At 31.8% G+C, this 22,461-nt stretch overlaps 1 protein-coding gene across 1 annotated transcript; it reads right to left on the reverse strand.

Annotated features, from left to right (window-relative positions):
• Window positions 1–4,559: 4,559 nt before the first annotated feature.
• On the reverse strand, window positions 4,560–22,226 carry LOC147079512 (solute carrier family 35 member H1). The gene is made up of 5 exons (XM_085941592.1): window positions 21,763–22,226; window positions 18,416–18,703; window positions 15,841–16,093; window positions 8,135–8,301; window positions 4,560–6,787 (listed from the first exon to the last, which is right to left on the reverse strand). The coding sequence occupies exons 1-5, from the start codon at window positions 21,955–21,957 to the stop codon at window positions 6,356–6,358; spliced, it is 1,335 nt and encodes a 444-aa protein (XP_085797718.1). The 5' UTR covers window positions 21,958–22,226; the 3' UTR covers window positions 4,560–6,355.
• Between the last annotated feature and the right edge of the window lie 235 nt (window positions 22,227–22,461).

Raw genomic sequence — 22,461 nt, forward strand, 5'->3', positions numbered from 1 at the left:
GGTCGAAATGTTTTTAAACGATCGACACATTAACAATTTTAAGAAAATTTTTGATGATATTTTAGCTCGGTATATCCGATAAGTTGCTCGTTATAACAGTGAATAAATGTATGGAGAAAATTATAAACTAAAATGTCAACGAATGTTTCCTCATTACATCCGAGATCTCGCTATATCCGTGATCGTAATTACCGAGTTCGACTGTATTAATCAATGATTAAAATCAAAAGTTAATGACAAATATTCTATTACCTAATTATAAATGAATCTTCGATAAATAAAAATAAAGGTGTCCAATAATGCTTTTTTTATGTCATATCTCCACGGACTACCTCCATCCTTTGCCACTGCTCGATGGAGGGCAATCAGTTGCTACATCATAACTTGTCTACAGAGTCGAAGCCTGGACGTAAAAAGAACATACAAGAAAAATTTTGCAAACTTTTGAGGTGTGGCTGTATCGGTGTACCATGAAGCCATCACATTACCAATGAAGAGGTTTTAAGACGAGCCAGTAAGACATGGGAACTTATAGTTTTCCGCAATGAAAAGTATGATTTACTCCAACTCATAATGCAGGGGAAGGTAAAGGGCACCAGAAGCGTAAGTTGAAAGATATTCACTTGGCTATACAGTCTCTAAAAGTGGCTCATTGTCCGAGGAGTTGGGGATCTGATACGAATCACCCAGGTTAGGGAGGTATACTACAAGTTGGTCGCCAACCTTCAATAGAATAGGCACCAAAAGAAGAAGATAATAATATGATATGTGACTACTACTAGAAATATTTGTACACCAAATTATTCATCGATTCCTGAAATATAACACTGACAATTATAATCCGTTAAAAAATGACTTAAATGAAGATTGTTTATATAATATTAATTACATGCAATCAGAGTTGTAAAAAAACACATTGGCCCTATTAAAACAAAGGGAATTACTGTTAATAAAAGTATTTTTAAGGTGATACAGAATGTAACTGTGTAATAACCTGAATACATTATGTAATATTATAATTCAATAAGGAATTTTTAACAAACATGACATATGATAAATCAATCTTAAAAAATACATGTCTAAAATAATTGAACTAGAAATCTCCACCATTACTCTATAAAAATAATTATATGATACAAGGTTAATAGAAGCGCTTAGTCACACAACCTGTTACAACTGTCACTAAAGAACTGTTCTATCCCAACTGTATTTTATTTTGAATAGATTTAATATACCAAATTGATTACAAGTTAGTCACCAGTAAATGAGCTGGAGATTTTATAAACGTAGAACTAAATTTGTCGACAAGGGCAGTTCTAACTGGAAATAAGAGAATGAGTGTTTCTTGAATATGTTTTGCCTTATTGAATTGATGAGTTTTTAAGTACAACGTCCAGATTGGTAGAGGTCTCAAGAAACACATAAAATGACCACTGGGACGCAGTTAGCAAGGCCTGTTTTCCCCACCCGTCTCACAACTTTGTGCATCTGACCCGTTTAAACGTGATATTTACCATCAAAGGAATCGTATGTCTAAACAGTGGTAAAATTTTTGTTTCTTTTGTTGTTTATTTCTTTAAAATCTGTGTTTCTAATGTAACTCGTTTTTTTGGACATTACTGAGAAGTTGGCAAACCTACCCTAATAGAGATGTGGATTTATATAAAAAAAAAATATAATTTCTTAAGCATTTTTAACGACATAACATGAAAAGTAGTAGAAGAATTTCAAAGAACGGCTGGAGGAACATTACTATTTTTTTCTACGTATAACCATGAAAAGGCCATGCGATGGTCTAACATTGACACCTCGTATCTGATATTCAATGTTTTTGATAGGTTTTGATAGTTTAAATGTTACACAAAACTATTAAATGATATTAAATAAAAACAAAAACGTTTTATTTAGTTCATTTTTAATATAACGGTATTTTTGTTTTTATTTACGAGGGTGGGTCAATAAGTCCTTAGAAAAGCCGACAGGTGGCGCGACTAGTACTGTAAGCGGTTTGTTTTCATGCAGCGGCACTACCGATTCAGTATGCTGCGAAGTTTCAATCAGATTGGTCGGGTTGTTGTGTGTTTCTCGAACATTTAAAAAAAAAATTTGCTTGTTTACAAAAATGGAGAAAATTGAGTTTAGAGCTGTTATTAAACATTTTAATATAAAAGGGTTAACAGCAAAGGAAATAAAAAATGAGTTGGATTTAGTTTACGGCATATCTGCTCCTTCACTTGCAACTATTTATAACTGGTTAAATGAATTTAAACGTGGTCGTACATCAACAAAGGATGAACCACGCTCAGGACGTCCTGTAGAGGTGACTACACCAGAAATGATCAATAAAATCCACGATATGGTGTTAAGTGACCGAAGATTAAAGTTGAGTGAGATAATTGAGGTTACAGGGATCTCAAAAGGTAGCGTCATTTCTATTTTACATGACAAATTGGGCATGAAAAAAATTTCTGCAAGATGGGTGCCGCGTTTGCTCACAGTCGACAATAAACGCAATAGGGTGGTGGCCTCTAAAGCCCTGTTGTCGCTCATGCAACGCAATCCGGATGAATTTTTTCGTCGCTTTGTGACTGTAGATGAAACATGGATACACCACTATACTCCCGAGACGAAAGAACAGTCAAAGCAGTGGATTGCGAAAGGCGAACCATGTCCAAAGAAGGCGAAAACCGTAAAATCAGCTGGTAAGGTTATGGCTACTGTATTTTGGGATGCACGTGGAATTATTTTCGTTGACTATTTGGAAAAAGGAAAAACAATAACAGGGGATTATTATGCATCTTTATTGGACCAGCTAAAAAACAAAATTGAAGAAAAACGGCCTCATTTAAACAGGATAAAAATCCTCTTTCATCAGGACAATGCCCGTGTTCACACATGTTTACGATCAATGGCTAAAATTGAAGAATTGAAGTTCGAATTGGTCGACCACCCACCGTATTCGCCAGATTTAGCCCCCAGTGACTTTTTCCTTTTCCCAAACTTAAAAAAATGGCTAAGTGGACAACGTTTTTTTTTCAAATGAAGAAGTCATCGATCGGACAAATGCTTATTTTGAGGACCTTCCGAAAACTTATTTTTCTGACGGTTTAAAAAAAAATGAGAAACGTCTAACCAAGTGTATTGAGCTAAAGGAGATTATGTTGAGAAATAAAAAAAATACAAAAATAAAAACTGTTTTAATGCTTTTTTCTAAGGAATTATTGACCCACCCTCGTAATATCATTTAATTGTTTTTGTATAACATTTTAACTACCCCCTATCAAAAATATTGAATTTTAGATACGAGGTGTCAATGTTAGACCATCGCATGGTAACTTCCATTAATATTTAAAATTTATGCTTAGTTTTTGTCCTAATAGTGGTTTCAAATCTCATTAAAATGAAATCAACCTTGAAAATGAATGAATATCATCTCATTTTGTAAACTAGGTATATAGCTATATCTTGTCATTAACTGTTTTCTGACTGTGCTAATAAATTACGTTGAATCCGGCGCCATCACATCGTGCTACCGCACTAGTTTCATGATAAGCATCAAGCAGTAACAGAGTTGGAAAGTGTTTACAGATTGATGGTGACCATTTTGAACATACTTAAACTTGAAGAACAATAATTAAATTGCAATTTTGGTGTGCGACTTATGGTTAAAACTATATTTAAAAACCTGTGTAGGGTGACTTGACATCACAGAATGAGGTTAATAATTATTTGATATGCCTACTGTATATGACTTTCTGTTGATTTTAACAGACATATAATATTATTTTCGCAGTTTTTGTAACTAAGCGCTTGAATAATCTTAATTCACACATAACACAATACAACAAGCATCAAATGACTAAATGAAAACTAGATCAGTCTTTAAAAAAATATATAAGATACATGATTATTAGATTAAAAATATAGTTAGAAAAGTATCATCTCTGAGAATTTGTTGAATATGGAAAAAAAGTAGAATTGAACATTTTTTTTTAAATATTACTAATACAAGCTTTCACTAATAATATTATAGTATAAGAATAATAGAATAAGAACGTGAGAAGAATTTTTGTAATATTGATACTGACCCGAATGTATTACGATTCATTACTCTTGGATGTGTATAGATAACTATTGGAATAACTATTATAAACATTATAAGATTTACATATTTTATATCTATTGAATAGGCATTTCATGGTAGATCTTTCATATAATTATAATATATATAACTTTTTTTATATTCATCATTAACACATTGTGAGCGGAAAAGGTATTTCTACCTACGCGTCAAACTACAAACCTACAAAAAAATAATTAGTCATTGTTTCTTTTATGTACCCACATTATGCATAACATTCTTAACAGAGTTATTTTTAAATGTCAATGATATGGCGAACTATCCTAGTAGAGAATGACGATATTAAAATTATATTTCTTCTGTTCTTACACTTGAGTGAACAGAAAAGGCAACGTTTCATTAACAATCGGAATGAATTCTTTAAGAATGGTTTGTTTGTCGTCTGTTTACGAATGTATTTTTATCTATTTTTGAATGAGTATGGAAAATTATATCTGCTTTCTTCTCGTATTTACTTATCCTTGCGTGAGTTAGTTAAAAGGTGAAACTTCATTGGCGATCGGAAAATATTTTTTAAACACTCATCGCAAGTGTATGCGAGCCTATACGATAATGATACAATCTATTATTGAAGATTATAAAATGGGTTAGTTTTTTTCATTGGACTATATTTTATTTATATTTTCTTTCAAAAAATGTCACCATACTTATGTGACTTTAAACAATTTGTTTAAAAAAAAACACAGAACTAGAGAGCGATGTATGTTATGTTAATTCGAAATTTCGTTAAAAGTAACTGATATTTTTATTTAAAATATGTTTTATTTTCACATTTTAGTTTTCGTCTGCTGCATGTACCTATGAGTCAGTGGCGAAGACCGCTCAAAATGTGTTAACATAAATATGCTTAAAGTTAAGATGATATTGAAAAGCTGTATTGAAATGTTTATGTTAAGTGAAATTAGTACATAGAAATAATACTGTCCTTGACAATCAATTTTCAATTTTGATAAAAAATTAATTTAACATTAATTTGGTAAACATACTTAAGCTTAGAATGTAACATTTTTTCATTATTAGAAACACTATTAAAACATAATTAATAATTAAATGATGTTATTTGAATTTGATATAAGTGATTAAAAAATTATGAGGTTTTTGAACAAAAAGGGTTGCAAGGGACCATTATATCCGTTTTGGGTTAGCAACCTTCATATAAAGTCAAGATACAGAAACCTTTCTACTTATGAACTTTGATATTTTACAAATAAATCTTGGAGTCAGAACATTGGCATATTTATTTATTTTCTATTTCACCATTAAAAAATTATATAATAATCAATAAATGAGAGATAGAGAACAGTTCTCGATAGTGTGTCTGAGATGCATTCTGCAGTTTTTTGGGTCTAAGGGACATTTCTGTGTCATTACAATTAAGAACAAAATTACTCACTTCATTCTGTATAATATATACAATAATGCAGGCATGTCCAATGTGTCGATCGCGGGATAGATTCTAATCGATTCCGCCATAGGAATTGAACCGTGAAAATGTAAAAGTGTGTATTATACAATTTCATTTCAGCAGATTTTAAAGAGGAGTTCACCATTCCTTTTTTTTTCCTTGAAAGATGTTATTTTGCATCACTTGCGGCCAGCCACAGGAATGAGCGAAAAAGAAAATTAGAATCCCTGCGCTTTAAACTGGGGCTTAATTTCCCCTTACTATCACACAGTAGGTTCTTTCCACAGTAAGAGAATAAAACTACAATGAGTGTCCAAAATTATAATAATGCTCATGACAGATGTGAAATTGAGTTTTTATTTTGATGGTGAAAGAGTTGTTGTTTAATTCGTAACACCTGAGTGTTGTCAGCAAAAAATTATACATTTATTTAAGTTAAAGAATAATAATGGGAGGGGATAGATTACTGCAAGTTTTGATACTGGATAGTAAATAGATCACAGCCTACTTGAAGTTGGACATGCCTCCAAAATCCAATATTATGACTCAAAAATTTGTCAAACTCATATTATGATCCCATTTACAAGTAGACTTGCTCCTTTATAAACATTATTTAATCAAATTCTAAACAAGATATAAAATTGTACTAAAATATTTTTCAAAAGGCTTCATTGGCATGAAAATAAAGAGTGCTTAAATTTCAATCACGAAAAATATGTTCTGTATTATAAAACTTATGAAAAGCACAAATTACAAATATTAAAAAATACATGTACTACAAAATATTTGCATAAACCAAAAGGAGTTACTTATCTCACTGGATCGCGTCGTTGTTTTATATCAAAAATTATTTGCTTGCTGTCTACTTCACTTTCGTCTGATTGACTATCATCGCTGATTCTTCTTCCTAAGAATGAAGCGTTGGCAGCGTCTCCATCATCGTCTAGTAAAGGAATACAGTGCTCCGTTTTTGTTTTGCTACTTTTATTTCTTCTAAACAATGCGATGTCTCTACTGTCCAGACCCCCAGTGACATCTAGTGCCTCGGTCACCACGAAACCCTCTGAAATTCTAGACGGGTAATTTATGGTGGTGGTTAAATTTTGGCCGTTGTTATTTAGCGAGAACTTGTGGACGATGTGGACCGATATCCCAAGTAGGCAGATGCCAAGACCCATAACGTTTATTATGCTCAGCTGGTCTCCGGTGAGTTCAACAGCCAAGACGAGAATTCCCATCTCCTGTAAAAAGACAAGATGATTTTGTTGAATTGTAAAAAAATATAATATAAGCAATCAAGGATTTTGGTTTTCCATGGTTCATATTTTAGATATAGCAATTATATGCTGAGGTTCAAGAACAAAAAATGCTTGTAACAGATGCTGAGTATGACATTCTTAGGAACGAGGAGATAATAGAATGGACTATGCGGCCTAAAGTGAAAATGCGATGTTGGATCTGAGTTTCAGGTGCTTTTTCTTCAAACCAATTATATTCTGACATCTTGGAAGACAGGTAAATATCATCCACAATGCGTATACAACGAAGCTACAAAACTCCTGCATGACTTGAGAAAACACAAGAAGACTGGCGAAGTACGGGGATATATTCCATAAAAAGAGTCGACATAGACAAAGGAAAAAGAATGTTAATTATGAAATGATAGTTTTTTCCATATTATATGTATTTACAAAAATTACAAGTAGCACAACGTGACATGGAAAGGTGCATTACGGGTATATAACACGGATATATCATAAAAGAAACCAATGGACACGTCGCTCGGCGAGTGGACAACCGCTGGACAAATGCTGTCATACAGTGGTACCCAACGGGAACTAAACAGAAATATTGTTCTAATTTGTAAATATTTACAAACCATTTACTTGAAATATAAAAATGTCATTTACCCTCAGAGCAATAATATAAAGAGAGTGGATATTGTTCGGCAAAATGAAGCCGGGTTTCTTGCATATATGCAATTATAATGCACAGTAGAACCTCAATTTTATTATTATCAACTTAACTATGAAAAGTTATACCATCATGTTGCTTCTCAGTACGGCTACCAAATTTTAAATACAACACAGTTAACCATATTTTCTACTAAATTAACTAAAAATACTTACCACCAACGAAACACAGAAATTTTCAGCAACACATGCGCGCAGTTTTTAAATGACTTTAATCATCTAAATCAATATTTACCGGTGACGTGTACAGAAAATATTAAAGTCAGCCGTATAAATTCTATCTTACTCTTAACACATTGCGAAGATATAAGCATGCCGAATGCTTTCAGGTACGTTTTTGTTCAGATCTTGCATTTACCACAAATATAAAATTGTTGCCCTACTAATACTTGGAAATAGACACTTATCCCATACACTGCGCTGAGTATGTGATCATGCCCAAACAAACAACTATGTTGTGATGGGCAATTAAATTTGCCCAAAATTAATTAAAATCATCAAATTAAGCCACAGTTAATTACTGAAATATAAAATAATTAGCATGCTTTGAAAGGATTAATATAATATCTTTCCACCAAGTATCTGTAGTACGGAAAAATATTAAAATTATTTTACCTTGAATATTCCAGCTACAGAGAGGGTCAGACTGGATGTGTGGGTCACCACGAGGTATTCACTGAGCTCCATTGCAAATGCAAGAAATGCGCCAAACGATATTTTCAAAATGTACGGAATGATGTCTCCATTGGGTAGTGACAGCATTTTTTGAATCAGCTGCAAACCTTAAAAAAGTAAAAAAAAATACTCTATTACTAAATCTAAATATAAATCCACATGTTTTTAATTGTGTCCACACCCTAGGTAATTGTTGCAGTGGCAAAGGGTGGAGGTAGGCTGTTAAGATCCGACATAAATAGTGCACATTAAACTTTGTTAACTCATTCACTGCGGATTTATTAATTACTAATTAATTACCGCATTTAAATATCATGCTAATTATATTGAATGACCATCTAATAGTTGCGTTGGATGCACGTAATGAGTTAATCATACGTATTTGTTTTTATTGATTTAAGACTACAATTTACAGATGGTTTTGGTTAGTTTTTAACAATCAATTAAACACTTCTTAAACCAAACCATAATAGTTTAGGTTACTTCATAATTTTTATTTGTTATTACTTAATAGCCTACCTCCATCCTTCGTCGCTGGGTAATTATTGTGGTATAAAGTTATGTTGGGACTATCCCCAATTGAGCTTCCTAAAACCCTAGTAGTGAATGGTGTCCATTATAATGTGGAGAATTCCAAGTTACATTGTTACTCCAGTTGAGTCAAAATGTGAAGAAACCTTGTCTCTCGTTGTATGGCGCCACAAAATTTCATAAATTTTAAATAATTATTCCTGCCGATCCACCCAACGGTTGAATAGACATATTTGAGGACACTTCCATAGGATGTGACTAGCATCCTGCAATTAACTACTTAGCATAATATCTGAGATTCTATAGGCCAAGTCAACAGAACTTAGAAGCGAAACCACTGTGATAGTGTGTGATAGTGGCATGGTGAAGCCTACCTTGAAACAAACGATTACAAAATATGATAAAAACAATACATACTTAGATAAAGAACAATATACCAGCAGTACAACACAGTAATACCAAGTAATGCGTGACAATTGTTTGTTTATATTCAGCTAAGTTGATAATTTCGAAAAAAAACGAATAAGTTGATCGATTGATGAATTAAGTAATATCATTTATATCCTTGTATGGCGTAAATATATTGATAAATCAAAAAACATCATTTCTCAGGCCAGTTATTAATTTTTAAGGTTGGTTTTCTATGGTAAATCAGGAATGTTTTTAAATTTTATTTTGTTGAGAATTTACAAACATTAATTTACTAAAATTTAAAAACATTCAAAAACATATAATCTGATTTGCCACAGAAAACCAAATATACAAACAGTTGATGTTTTTCGACTTATCAATATATTCACGCCATACATCGATATTGAATGTGACGCTAATTACTTATGTTCATACAAATATTAGTTAAAATCACAGGACTAAAACTTTATAGTATTTGAAATTGTTGCTATTTCACACATGGTAATTTCATTACTTATGGATGAAATAATAAATCGGTTCGCGATATTAAAGGCATTATGTATAGAAAATTCTTGTATTTAAACAATTTTTATACGTGTTAAATTCTTGCACCGTGACCAGATAAAAACTGGGAAGACTGGGGTCAGTCTGGTTTATCCCTTTCCCATACTTAATATGAAAGTCTTAAAATTAAGAACGCCTGAGAGCCGTTTAAAAACAAAACGATACTGTGGAAGCACCATTATGTTAAATTAAGTGTTGCACATACTAAACCATTAATATTCCATCATAAATTAGAAAATCTTTGAAAAAATTCAACGCTGGGCGGAAATTACTTACATTATCAAATCTTGTGATTTATTTGTTGAATAAAAAAAACAGTTTGTTAACATTGCAACGAAGGGGTTGTCTATATATCTGTGTATGGCATGAATATGTTGATAAGTCTAAAAGCATCAAATCTCAGGACAGCTATTTGTACATTTGGCTTTCTGTAGTAAATCAGATTATATGTTTTTGGATGATTTTAAATTTTAGTAAATTAGTAAAATGGTTGTAAATTCTCAACAAACTAAAATTTTAAAACATTCCTAATTTACCACAGAATACCAACCTAAGGGGAGAGGGGATTACGAAAATTTGTGTCTCTATAATTTCTTAGTTCGAAGTTGTGCCCCACATCATTTGAGGTATGCTAAAAAGAATTTTGACGCTACTTTACTTTAGGCTGTATCCGATTCACTTTCTCTTAGGTATGCTTACATACTGAAAGCTAGAAGATATTTATATTTGGCTACATATTTTTTCTGACGAATATGTGTTTAACCAAATCGCTTTGAATAATCTTCAAAGTTTAATCGACTTAGCTCATTTGGTGTATTCTATGATTTTTGGCTTTTTATGATTTTTCTATTTACTCTTCTAATTATGATGTTTTTTGTATAAATATTGTTAATTGTGTTACATATTTCATTGTTTTTTTCCCCCATATCATGTTGCGAACGTCTTAAATTTATAATTTGTAAATCTCATTATATCGATACCCTAGTTTTATACAAAAACAGGTAAAAATTCAAGGTTTTGAGTTCATTATGCCATTCGATTCTTTCTAGGTAAGACCCAATCATTATAATTCAGTTAAGGAACAAGTCAAAAATTTCTTAAATATGTCATAAAATCAAACACCGCTTTCTGGGAAAATCATTGATTCAATTCTGTACAGGTATATCTGGGTTGATTCCTTATTGGACTGTAAAAGCATTGTTAAATTATATTAGACTAAATCGAAAGAATCACATTTCTCAAAAAAATTGAGATCTTTAACGCATAGGTATAGTCTAGACCAGGGTTGGCGAAACTTTTTACGAATGCGTGCCAAAATTTCCCAAATATTATTTTTCAACTGACTGACGTGCCGAGCAGTTATAACAAAAAAATAGTTTTCAAAAATTCTATTAAAAAAAATGATGATGTTCTAGACACCACTCACCGAACATAATACACATAATTACAGCTTTATCTTTATATTTTTTCAATTACGCCTTACATTTTGGTCCACCAATTTTGAAACTGTCTGCCAGAATTACTACTACTAGCTTCACCAACCTTTTTTTTTTCTTATTTGATGCAGTCATTTTTTGTGGGTAGAAATGAAATTGTTTGTTAGTGTATTAATTAGTTTGGTTATTTACGCACAAATTGACACCAGAATTGCTCCGATCAGATAGTCACAAGCATTATAAATCGATTGAAATTAGAGGTTCGCGGTACGGCATTACCCGCCGCCTGACGAGGTCAGTGCGATAATATTATATGTGACACATAAATAATTCTAAGGATTTTTTTTTCTCTTCAAACACGTGCCATGCAAAATCATCTCGCGTGCCACTGGTGGCACGTGTGCCATAGGTTCGCCACCACTGGTCTAACCAGTTGGGACTCTAGAAAATGAATTTACAATAAATTATAAAATAAGACAAATTAATTATAAGATGAATATTGCATACCTAATTCAACTACATATATTTACGTTGTTTCTGTATAAATATCAACATTTTTATGGCCTACATACATTTCAAATAATGTAAAAACATAAAATGAATAATATAAGTATTACAGAACTCTAAACGTAGACAGGTGGTAATATACTGAACCAGATATGATAAATATTTAGATAGCAAACGCCGTAGCCAGCTATGAAATTTACTTTATAATAATTGAACAATGAATGTCAACATAACAAAGAAGGCCAGGATAGGTGCAATCGCAATAATGCATCGTGCATACCGACCAAGCTATGCAAAGGCATGTATGCAAATGATAAATATAATAATTAATAAATATTCTCAAGTGTGGAGAAATTAGAATCAAAATAAGTTATTTACAATATTTACATCTGTCATAATACACATTAAAAATTTTAACGTAAACGCAACGCATTCAATATTTGTTATATTTGAGTACATTCAGGGGTCATTTTTTTGTATTTAATGGCTTGTCCTTCATTAAGTCATAAATCAAAACTGCCATCAAACCGGCTTTCGGATTTCCATCTTATTAACCTGTTCTGTGGTTGCAAGCCATTTCACATTTGTTGTAAGCTTCACACGTTTGTGCTCTGAGATTGATGTAACAGGGCTGCACTGAGAAAAAATATATTGCATTTTTAGAGCTTTTATATAGGGTACCATTTAGAATATTTAGATGAAAAAGAAATTACAAAAATTCTCAGATATGTAATAGGTTGGTAGGATAGCAAAGCAAAAAATCAAAACCGATCGCTGTCTTGTTTATTTACATACAATGCAATGCTGCCAACGCATAGGTTTTTAAATAAAGTGGAAAATGAGTTATTCATTTGATGTCATCAAATGTCATCCATTTCTAGTATAATATAATATGCCAGTTTAGCTGAGTCTCCAGCCTCTAGGACATCTTTGTAAAATTTATCATTATATGAAACGGGAAAAACTACTGTGTTTAGTTTCTTCAGCTGTTTAATATTGTGGGGCGTAACATCGGCAAGCTCCTTGGTATAACTATTTTTTGGTACGGTAAATAGTGACAAATGTAATATTTAAAATATTACTCTCCTGTAAATTTGCAAATTGTCACTTCAAAAAAAAATTATTATTCCTGAATGAAAAAGGTGAAATAATGCAATATTTAATAAATAAATACCTAATAAACTTTGAATGTGAATGCAAGTGTAATATCGTCACCGTTCAGGCAAAAGTCACCAACCCTAAAAACATAGTTTTGAAATATCGCAATTTGAAAGTTTGAAAATGCAGGAAAAATCAGATTTTAATGTTTTTAAGGTTTTATCTACATTAAATTATTTTCTCATGTCTTCTTAATAATTTCTTTAAGGTAATTTTACTTTTTGATGCTAATTAAAACATCTGGAAGGTTTTGAAGGAGGCAAGGTAGCTCAATTATGGTTTGGTGACTTTTGCTTGTTAATAATCTGAACAATGTTAGCCAAAAGAAGGATCAGTAAAACTCACCATCCATAGTATAGTGACTTTTGCTTGTATATTTATAACGAAGGATTTATTTTTTTTATATAGTCAATAATGTCTATTCACCTATAATGACTTTTGCTTGTTAAGATTTTATCGAAAGTCATTTAGTGAAAAATAAATAATTCGGATTTAAGCAAAATTTTACTAACTAATGTACTGTGGTGAGTTTTGCATCTTAAAGAATATAATTTTACGCTTTGGGTGACATACTCAACTTAAAACTGCCATTTTCAGGGTTGGTGACTTTTGCCTGAACGGTGACGATATACAACAAAATATGATTGCAACTGTTACTTTAATTGCTCAATAATAATGGTGATAAATTATTGTCATATAGATAAGTTGTTTGCAAGAACAACTTTACTATACTGGTGTATTTTCTTATCATAAAGTGAGAATGTTTCAGCTGAACGTACAATGAATGAAATTACCAAACAAATTAAATAATTATTTATTTAAATGTTAAATTAACACTTCATTGGAGCATGAAGAAAAAAATCATTCTCTCAAGGTTCCTGAGTTACTTGTATCAATTTGATTCTGCTATAAAACACATTTTTCTGTGACAATCTACTTTGTTACACACCAGTACACTATATTAAGGTCATGAATGAAATCAATTACATTAGAAGAAACCTTGTTATTCAAAAATAAGACTCCATTTCAAAAACACTCTAAACAAAATCAACCACTTTCAAACATGAACGATATAATAAAATTCAAATTTCAAATTCATTTATTTAGATAAGTGAGTATTACAAATTACAAGTTCAAGAAATTTACAACATGATGTATAACATTACAGGAAAACAAGATGCGCAGTAATCCGCATTTAGGATTCGAGGAGGATACCAGAGGTTAGACTGGAATGGGGTTGATTACTTGCAGAAGAGATGGCCCACCACGGATGATAAAGATGATGGTAAAAAAGTACGACAATAATTTATATATACATACAAGAAAATGCTAAAAACTCATCTTGAAAAATATACCCTATTTTAAGAATCCAATAAAAAAGTTCACGCAAGACAAATATATCGTTATCCATAGCAATTCAGTTAAACACGGGTATTCCCATCCTAATTGGCATTGCAAGTAAATTTTACACCTTGCGAAAACTAACACTAGATTCTTTAGAGCAGGGTTTCCCAAACTATGTTCCGCGGAACACCAGTGTTCCACCGAACCTGAATAGGTGTTCCGCGACAATTTGGAAAGGTTTTATACACTGCAACACATTTAACGATTTTCTACTAAGTAGAGTGCAATAAAGTTAACATATTACCATTACAAGGGAAAAGTATTACAATTTTTAATACAAGAGATAAAATTGCATCTTTTGATAAAAATAAATACAATTTTGGATTTCACCAGTTGAATCTAATAATTTTGATTGTTTTCCTGCCTTACGTGAATGTTTGAATGAATTAAATTTTAAAGTAGAAGAAGAAGCTTCCAAAGTATTTGTAGAACACCTACATATCTTGAAAACAAATCTTTTGCAATATTTTCCAAAAACTAGCAAAGACGATTCCTGGGTTCGGAATCCATTTTCCGTGACAGCTAAACCAGTAGGTAGGCTTAGTGACTATAAAAATCTAATCGCTTTAATTAGTGACTCTGATTTGAAACAAAAATACAAAATATCAGCCTTTAAATGATTTCTGGGCGAGTTTGTCAGAAGAGTACCCCAAAATTTTTCAATACAATATTATTATCATATTTTTATGTTTATATTATATTATAGTTTTATATTTAAATATAATTACTAAATAAATAATGTGTTTTAATGACATTTTTTTATTATTTTTACTAGTAGGAATTACCCAACCTAAAAAATAAGCTAAGTGTTCCGTTAAAATTTCTGGGTTTGCGAAGTGTTCCATTGCAGAAAAAGTTTGGGAAACCCTGCTTTAGAGAGTTATCAGTTATATATGACAGAGGTTTCATTTACAACATGTCATTGTATATGCCGGAGAAAATTAGTAAATAAATAGAGATCTCTTCTAACTTTTGAACTACAGTATTTAAGCGCACTTAAGGGAAACTCAATTTGGTGAACCATGGATGGATGGATTATTCCATAAATGTAATCTCAAAAATGTTTTATGAACCTTATGGCCATACTTACAAGGCTGCTTCAATACGTCATACTTTACATTTATCTCTACTAAGACCAAGTGTGTAATAATTGTCCTTCCCATGGTATGGTGAACGTAATCTTTTTTAAATGGTTATACATACATAGTATTAATTTTGGCTAACAAAACTTTAGATGCAATAAATAACATTGATATGAAATATTTTAAATTTAATAATTGTAATAATTTAAGAAATCGCAGAATTAAAAATTAGTTATATAATACCATTACAATATTAACTGATAGTAATTTTTGTTTAGGTCGATGGCAACAGTTTTCCGCCATTATCAAAAATATAAACGAAATAGCTAATGATGCTAGAATATAAACATAAATAAAAATACGCCCATATAATAAACAACTGTATATGGTCCTAAACAGTTGTTCAGCACCATACACAGATCAGATCACACCAATGTCGTAACACGCTACTGTTAATGGTTATAAACTATATCTTTAAATAAACGCGCAACAAATAGAAAAATAAAATATTTACAGAAATGCTTCGGCGCTAAGTTATTTTTATGAATCTTACCTTCAAATCCAACAGCAAGTGGGAGAACTGATATCAGCATCCAAGGTTGAACGTAGTAGACGATATCCAAGGGATTATTCAGACCGAGTTTGGACTTTTGCATTAGTACTTGAGCGAAGGTCCAACGCAATCCACTCGCCAACGATGCCAAGAGTAGCAAACAGAATCCAAGAGTGTCAAACTGAGTAGCCTTATAAGTAAACATGACCAAGCCGGTGCTGATCATTACAACGATTGTAACTAAGGACCATGACTGAAACATGTTAATAAATAAAATAATATATGTTATGAACTGCATAAATGTTTTAAAACATTATTAGTTATTAACACAGTAGAAACTTGATTATCCAGAATTTCAGAAGTAAAAATTAGAAGATAAAAAGAACTTTTTATATACCACGTTTTTAAATTTTCTGTTGAATCATATTATAAACTTGACAATTCTGTGTATTAATAAAAACTTTGATAGAAATACTGAATAAATATAGATTACTGAAATGTTTGACATTTCATATTGATTTCCATAGTAACGCACGTATATATTAATTATTTAGTTGCTAGGACCTCCTTAGCAACCAACAATAATAACTTTCCATACAAAACAGAATTAACTGAAAATGAATTCAATTTTGCTTAAAAATGGCTAAAAGTATTAAAGGAATGCATTGTCGTCGTGTTCTGATATATTCTAAAAGTTTCAAATGTCTAGCTAGTCAATCTTCAATCATCCAATAGAAATCTTGGACAAACAAGAAAAAATTTATACACACAAGAAAAAATCTGTACCGGACAAACAAGAATACGAGAATAATAATAATAAAAACGTGGTAAAATAGCACATTATTTTGGTTGTATACCACTAGGTTAGGCCATGATATTTATAAGATGGATAATTTTAGATACACGAGATCTAAACAAAACATGCAAAAGAAGACGGAAAGGTTAAAAATCTGCTTAATGGTAGGAAACAAATGCGCACTGGCCTATAAGCAACTGCTACGTTGGATAAACAATCTTTTGTAATAATGAAACATAATACCTAACTCAGAATGGAGAAGATAAATTAGCTTGCGGCTTACATAATATAGATAAACCATGAGCTGAACACCCAGGTGCAAACTATTAATAGATTCTGTAAGTCGCAAATGCGATAGGTTATACTGAAAAAATTCCAGACAACATCAAATATTTTGACTAGGTGGGTAGGTTAGAGGGTTAGAAGCAACCTAAATGCAGACCATGGAAAAGGTCAATTGACTGTATGGAAAGAGTTGGAACATGATGGAAAGGCGTAGAAATTGGGGTATATTGGCAGGAGTAGACATAAGTGACAGGAGGAAGAAAAATAAGGAAATAAATCTCTTTCTTATTGTTATTTTTGTACAAGGATTGGTTAGGATGCGAGCAAAGAGTTTTTTGTCATGTTCCTTATTAAGACATGATGGCAGTGAAATTATCATGTGGCATATAAAAAAATCGGTCTGTGTACTTATGTACGCGCGTTAGAAGTTATACTTCTTTGGCGTAACAAAACAAAAATAACAAAATTAACTGAAACAGGCATGTTAATTATTTGACCGTAAATACCGTATTGACCATTCACATGTCTCAGTCTTCTAATCTGCATGAAAGGAATACGTGGTGATAAGTCTTTCAGAAATTAAATCCAACGCTGGGAGATCACGAGGTATTTCTGGAAACCACTGTATATTGACATTAATGGTATAATATTTTTATTTAAAGCTTGAATGCATGTGGTATATAGTTTATTATTTGCTTTAGAAATATTAGGTATTATCTTGGTTAAAATTTCTTCTGTCCAGAAGATGTAAGTTTTAAATTGTTTTTGAACCACAACCTATCACATACAGAACACGCATGTCCAAATGAATTATTGGAGAATTTTTTTTTAAATAGGCACTTCTGAATCGATTATAACCGCTGTATGGCAAATATGAGTACAGAAACTCTTCGTTGAGGTTTAGCCGCATTTTCAGATTTTTTTCGCTATCGATATTGCTGACAATTTTCTGTGTTAGTCTTCAGCATCGCAAAAACTAAAATAAAGGGGCGCTGGTTTATTTGTTTACACTTTAACCTATATCACTAATTAAATTATATATTTATTTCTCATTGTTTTTATTTTTGCAACGGAACAATTCGACTATCAAACTTGCGTTTGTATGCAGCTGACTGTTCGTATATGCGCGTTGGGTGAATGTGTGAGTCGCACTTTAACGTAACAGTGTGCGCGCACAGCTCTCAATTTCACTCTCTACTAAACGTCCCAAGAGAAGTATAACTTCAAAAAGACTTCACTCGATTAGCCATATACTTCGAATTCAAATGGAGCTAGCAGCAGGATGAGCTGTGTACGCAACCAGTGAGGTAAAAGAAAATATATACGGTCGAGGCTGAGATGGCTTTACTGCTACTTGGAATACTAATATGTGGTAAAATTTGGTTTTCATTCTTCCATCATAAATTAAAATTAATTCATCCTGCACAATCTGGATAATCAAACTACTACGTATTTTTATCATGTTATTTGAACAAATTGAAATATTTAACTTACCTTCTTTTCCAATCCAAGGAGAATGGCGAACCCGAGAATAAAAATGATAGTCGTTGATTTGGTCATGGTGTACAACGAAACAGTGACTAATTCCAGAGCCCAATTTGAGAAGCTCACATCAATGCCACTGGCCAGCCCTGTCGGGGCAACTGAACGGAGTGATACAAAGAAGGGTAACACCACCCTTGGCGTACCGGTATAAAGGTAAAGAATACCTCGGATGATTGCAGAAAGGCAGAACTTCACAATCAGATGATAAATGACAACTGACAGTGGAAAATGAAAACCCTAAAACAAAGAAGATAATTTAGCAATACGATTGACTCTTGATTTCACCATCCTGTTTACTCTTTGAATGATTGAATTTACATATAGTGTTGTTTAAAATAGGTTTTATAGTTTTTAATTAAATTTTGTGTTTGATGTTTATTATACTACTGTTTATATAACTACTGTAATATTTTTGCCATGCCATAGACATGCAGTCAAACATGGTAATATGAATAAGTAATTGAATGGTTTTAAATTTTGTGGATTTTATTTGTTACCAGCAAATTAATTACCATGGATATAGATTTTACCATCCACCCTGGCAATATCAGCCACTATTGTAGTAAAAATATTACATTCTACAGTATTTTTGGATCAATAACATTTTTGACTATTGAATAACGACTATGATTAATGTAAGGAAAGTAAATTACCATTTTTGCTTGACAGTTGAGTTATATTAAGGGGGGACATGCTCGTCGAAGGTCAAAATTGAGTTTTTATTGTATTTTCAAACCATGATCCTGGACACTCCTTAAACGTTGTAGATAATCTATTTATATAATTTTGAAGCCTTATTATCCTTTATAGTTATTTTAAACATTTGATGACTGCATAAAGTATTTTTGTTACATAAAATAGTATTCTTTTAAACCTCTCGCTCTAATGTTTTACAATATAGTCATATTTCGGTACATAACTGTGCAGTGGTGTTAAGATTTTTTACGTTTATTATTTTTTAAACGCATTTATGAAACCATTAGTATAATTTATTACGAGATAATTTTTGTAAAATATTCACGATAAAAAATTATATTGATAATCTCTGTGATCCCAAATTTGACAAGAATTAGGCATTTTATTATTCAAAAAATCGGCAAGATTAACACATTTGACGATGATTCTAAAGATACTTATTATAAGCTATGTCTTTGAACATTGAAGTGTGATAAACATCTTATGAATAATGATTGCTTTATAATAATTATTGACCTAAAAATAAGGTAGTGTTTTTTTGAAATACGCTATTTCTTTTGTCATTCCCTAGTGGTTAAGCTACAACATACGGCCGTAGCCATAAATTGACAAACTATAATTAAAGTAGGGATTAAAATTATGTTAACGCGCGTGTTTGAACATGTACCTACCTGAATTTTTTTTTATTTTTTTTTAAACGGTACATGTTCAAACACGCGCGTCAATATCATTTTACTCCCTACTTCAATTATAGTTTGTCAATTTATGGCTACGGCCGTATGTTGTAGCTTAACCACTGGGGAATGACAAAAGAAATGGCGTATTTCAAAAAAACACTACCTTATTCTTAGGTCAATAATTATTATAAAGCAATCATTATTCATAAGATGTTTATCACACTTGAATGGTCAAAGACATAGCTTATAATAAGTATCTTTAGAATCATCTTCAAATGTGTTAATCTTGCCGATTTTTTGAATAATAAAATGCCTAATTCTTGTCAAATTTGGGATCACAGAGATTATCAATATAATTTTTTATCGTGAATATTTTACAAAAATTATCTCGTAATAAATTATACTAATGGTTTCATAAATGCGTTTAAAAATTAATAAACGTAAAAAATCTTAACACCACTGCACAGTTATGTACCGAAATATGACTATATTCTAAAACATTAGAGCGAGAGGTTTAAAAGAATACTATTTTATGTAACAAAAATACTTTATGCAGTCATCAAATGTTTAAAATAACTATAAAGGATAATAAGGCTTCAAAATTATATAAATAGATTATCTACAACGTTTAAGGAGTGTCCAGGATCATGGTTAGAAAATACAATAAAAACTCAATTTTGACCTTCGACGAGCATGTCCCCCCAAGGAATGGTTGTTTACGATCGCATTGTATCTATAATCTGGATCAAACACACTGAAAAGCAATATGTAAATTTTGCTTGATGGGAGATTCAAATCTGCACTCATGCAATGTACAAAAGCAAAATAGCTATCGACCCAACAATAAATTTGTAGGATTTTCCGACCATGTCTGATCCTAATAGGATCATAGGGTAGAGGTTTGTATTAACAGATTTTTATTTTTACGAGAAATGGATGTCAGCCACTTGCTTAACCTATTAGGTCCATACTCTGACTCATACACAAATTGTAAAATAATATGTGTACTTTCCAGACTCACGATTCGAACCTGGGACCCACGACATTATCGACCCTTAAGCCGCGCGACCATCGTGGGCCAGTTTTAATCCAATATAATTTTGTATGAAGTTATTGTAATTCAATTAAAATAGAATGTAGGTGCATACTATAAATGTACCCTCGTTAAGTTATTTGTAACATTAAAACTAAATCTCAGTAGGAACATTGAAAGACAGTAAAAGTTTATCATTCCTGAGGTCCATTATTCAAGAAAAGATTTACAGTATATCGTCTCTGTTCTGGCAGAACACACTAACTGGAGAATACTAGTTTTGAGTCATTTGACTTTGAAGTTGTTAAAATGTTTAAAATGGTCTATCATGTGAGTTTATTAAGTAATTGTAAAAGGATGACTTTAAAATAAAGACTGTTTATTTATTAAGGAGGTTTCCAAACGGTAAAGTTTGAAATAAGGAACATTTTGGTATCACTAACTCAATATGTCATTTTTTCGCATCAGTGTCTTCTGCCAGAACAGTGATGATATGTAGCAAAGAAAGACGCTGCATTTTGTGGCCTAAAGACCTCAACGATCGGTATAAGTGCAGTTTCACCAAAATATTCCGGATGGTAAATTAAAAAAGGAAGATCATCTTGATAGCGGCCAACATCTGTTAAAGAGTTAAAGTATGCTGCAAGGAGTGTTATTAAGACAATATAGCGTAAATTAACTGGTTCTATACGTTTATCCTGGATAAAGAGGCAAACACATTTTGAAAATAGCCGATATATTGGATTATTTGTTAGTTTGGGTTAGGTTAGGTTATCCTAACAAATAATCCAGTAAATCGGCTATTTTCAAAATGTGTTTGCCGCTGTATCCTGGATAACCGACTAGTACCAATTAACTTTTGTACACTTACTATTTTATAAATGTCTTACCTTTAGTAACCATCTTTGATAGAATGTCAGTCCGATAGACAAGGCAAAATATAGTAGAATCAGTAGAAGTGACCTGAAACTTTTTTGCACACACATTTTTCCAAAGATGCCATTTTGAGTTTTGGGTGGTGCTGTCTGTATTACATCTCTATCATCGGTTTTTATACTTAACGGTTCATACCGTATGGCTGGCATATTGAATTAAAAAACTATAATATATTAGTTTTCTTTCATAGAACATATGGTGGATCTCGGCGAGGGGTAAGTTTCAAATGTGTATTTAGTGTTAGTGCACTAGCTTGAAGGATAGAGGGAGAAGTTTGCGAAGAATAAATGAAGTATGGAATGAAACATTGGAAATGTTAATGATACTACGTTTGAATGTCGGAAACACTTTGACATGAAAATGCGGCACAAAACAAACAGTGACACTTCTGACAGGATGGAAGGCCGCGTTCCGACTCAGAAATCACACTTACCCAGCCGACGGCATACACTGACGGATTCGACCATAAATATTACGATTCGACAGAATAGTAGTGTTGCCATCTTTTTGTCACCGAAAGTACGCCTTCCAATAAATTAAAGTATTTCGGCAAAGTTGTCATATTATATTATGTTTAAAATGTTAGGTTTTTTACTTCTCACAAAAAAAATAACGGAGAATTTGAAAAATTCCAAGACTTTTTTTATTTATGC

Source organism: Rhyacophila brunnea, unplaced genomic scaffold (genome assembly GCF_057557595.1).
Source record: "Rhyacophila brunnea isolate RB1 unplaced genomic scaffold, BYU_Rbru_1.0 scaffold_1, whole genome shotgun sequence".
In the NCBI taxonomy this organism is placed as follows: domain Eukaryota; kingdom Metazoa; phylum Arthropoda; class Insecta; order Trichoptera; family Rhyacophilidae; genus Rhyacophila; species Rhyacophila brunnea.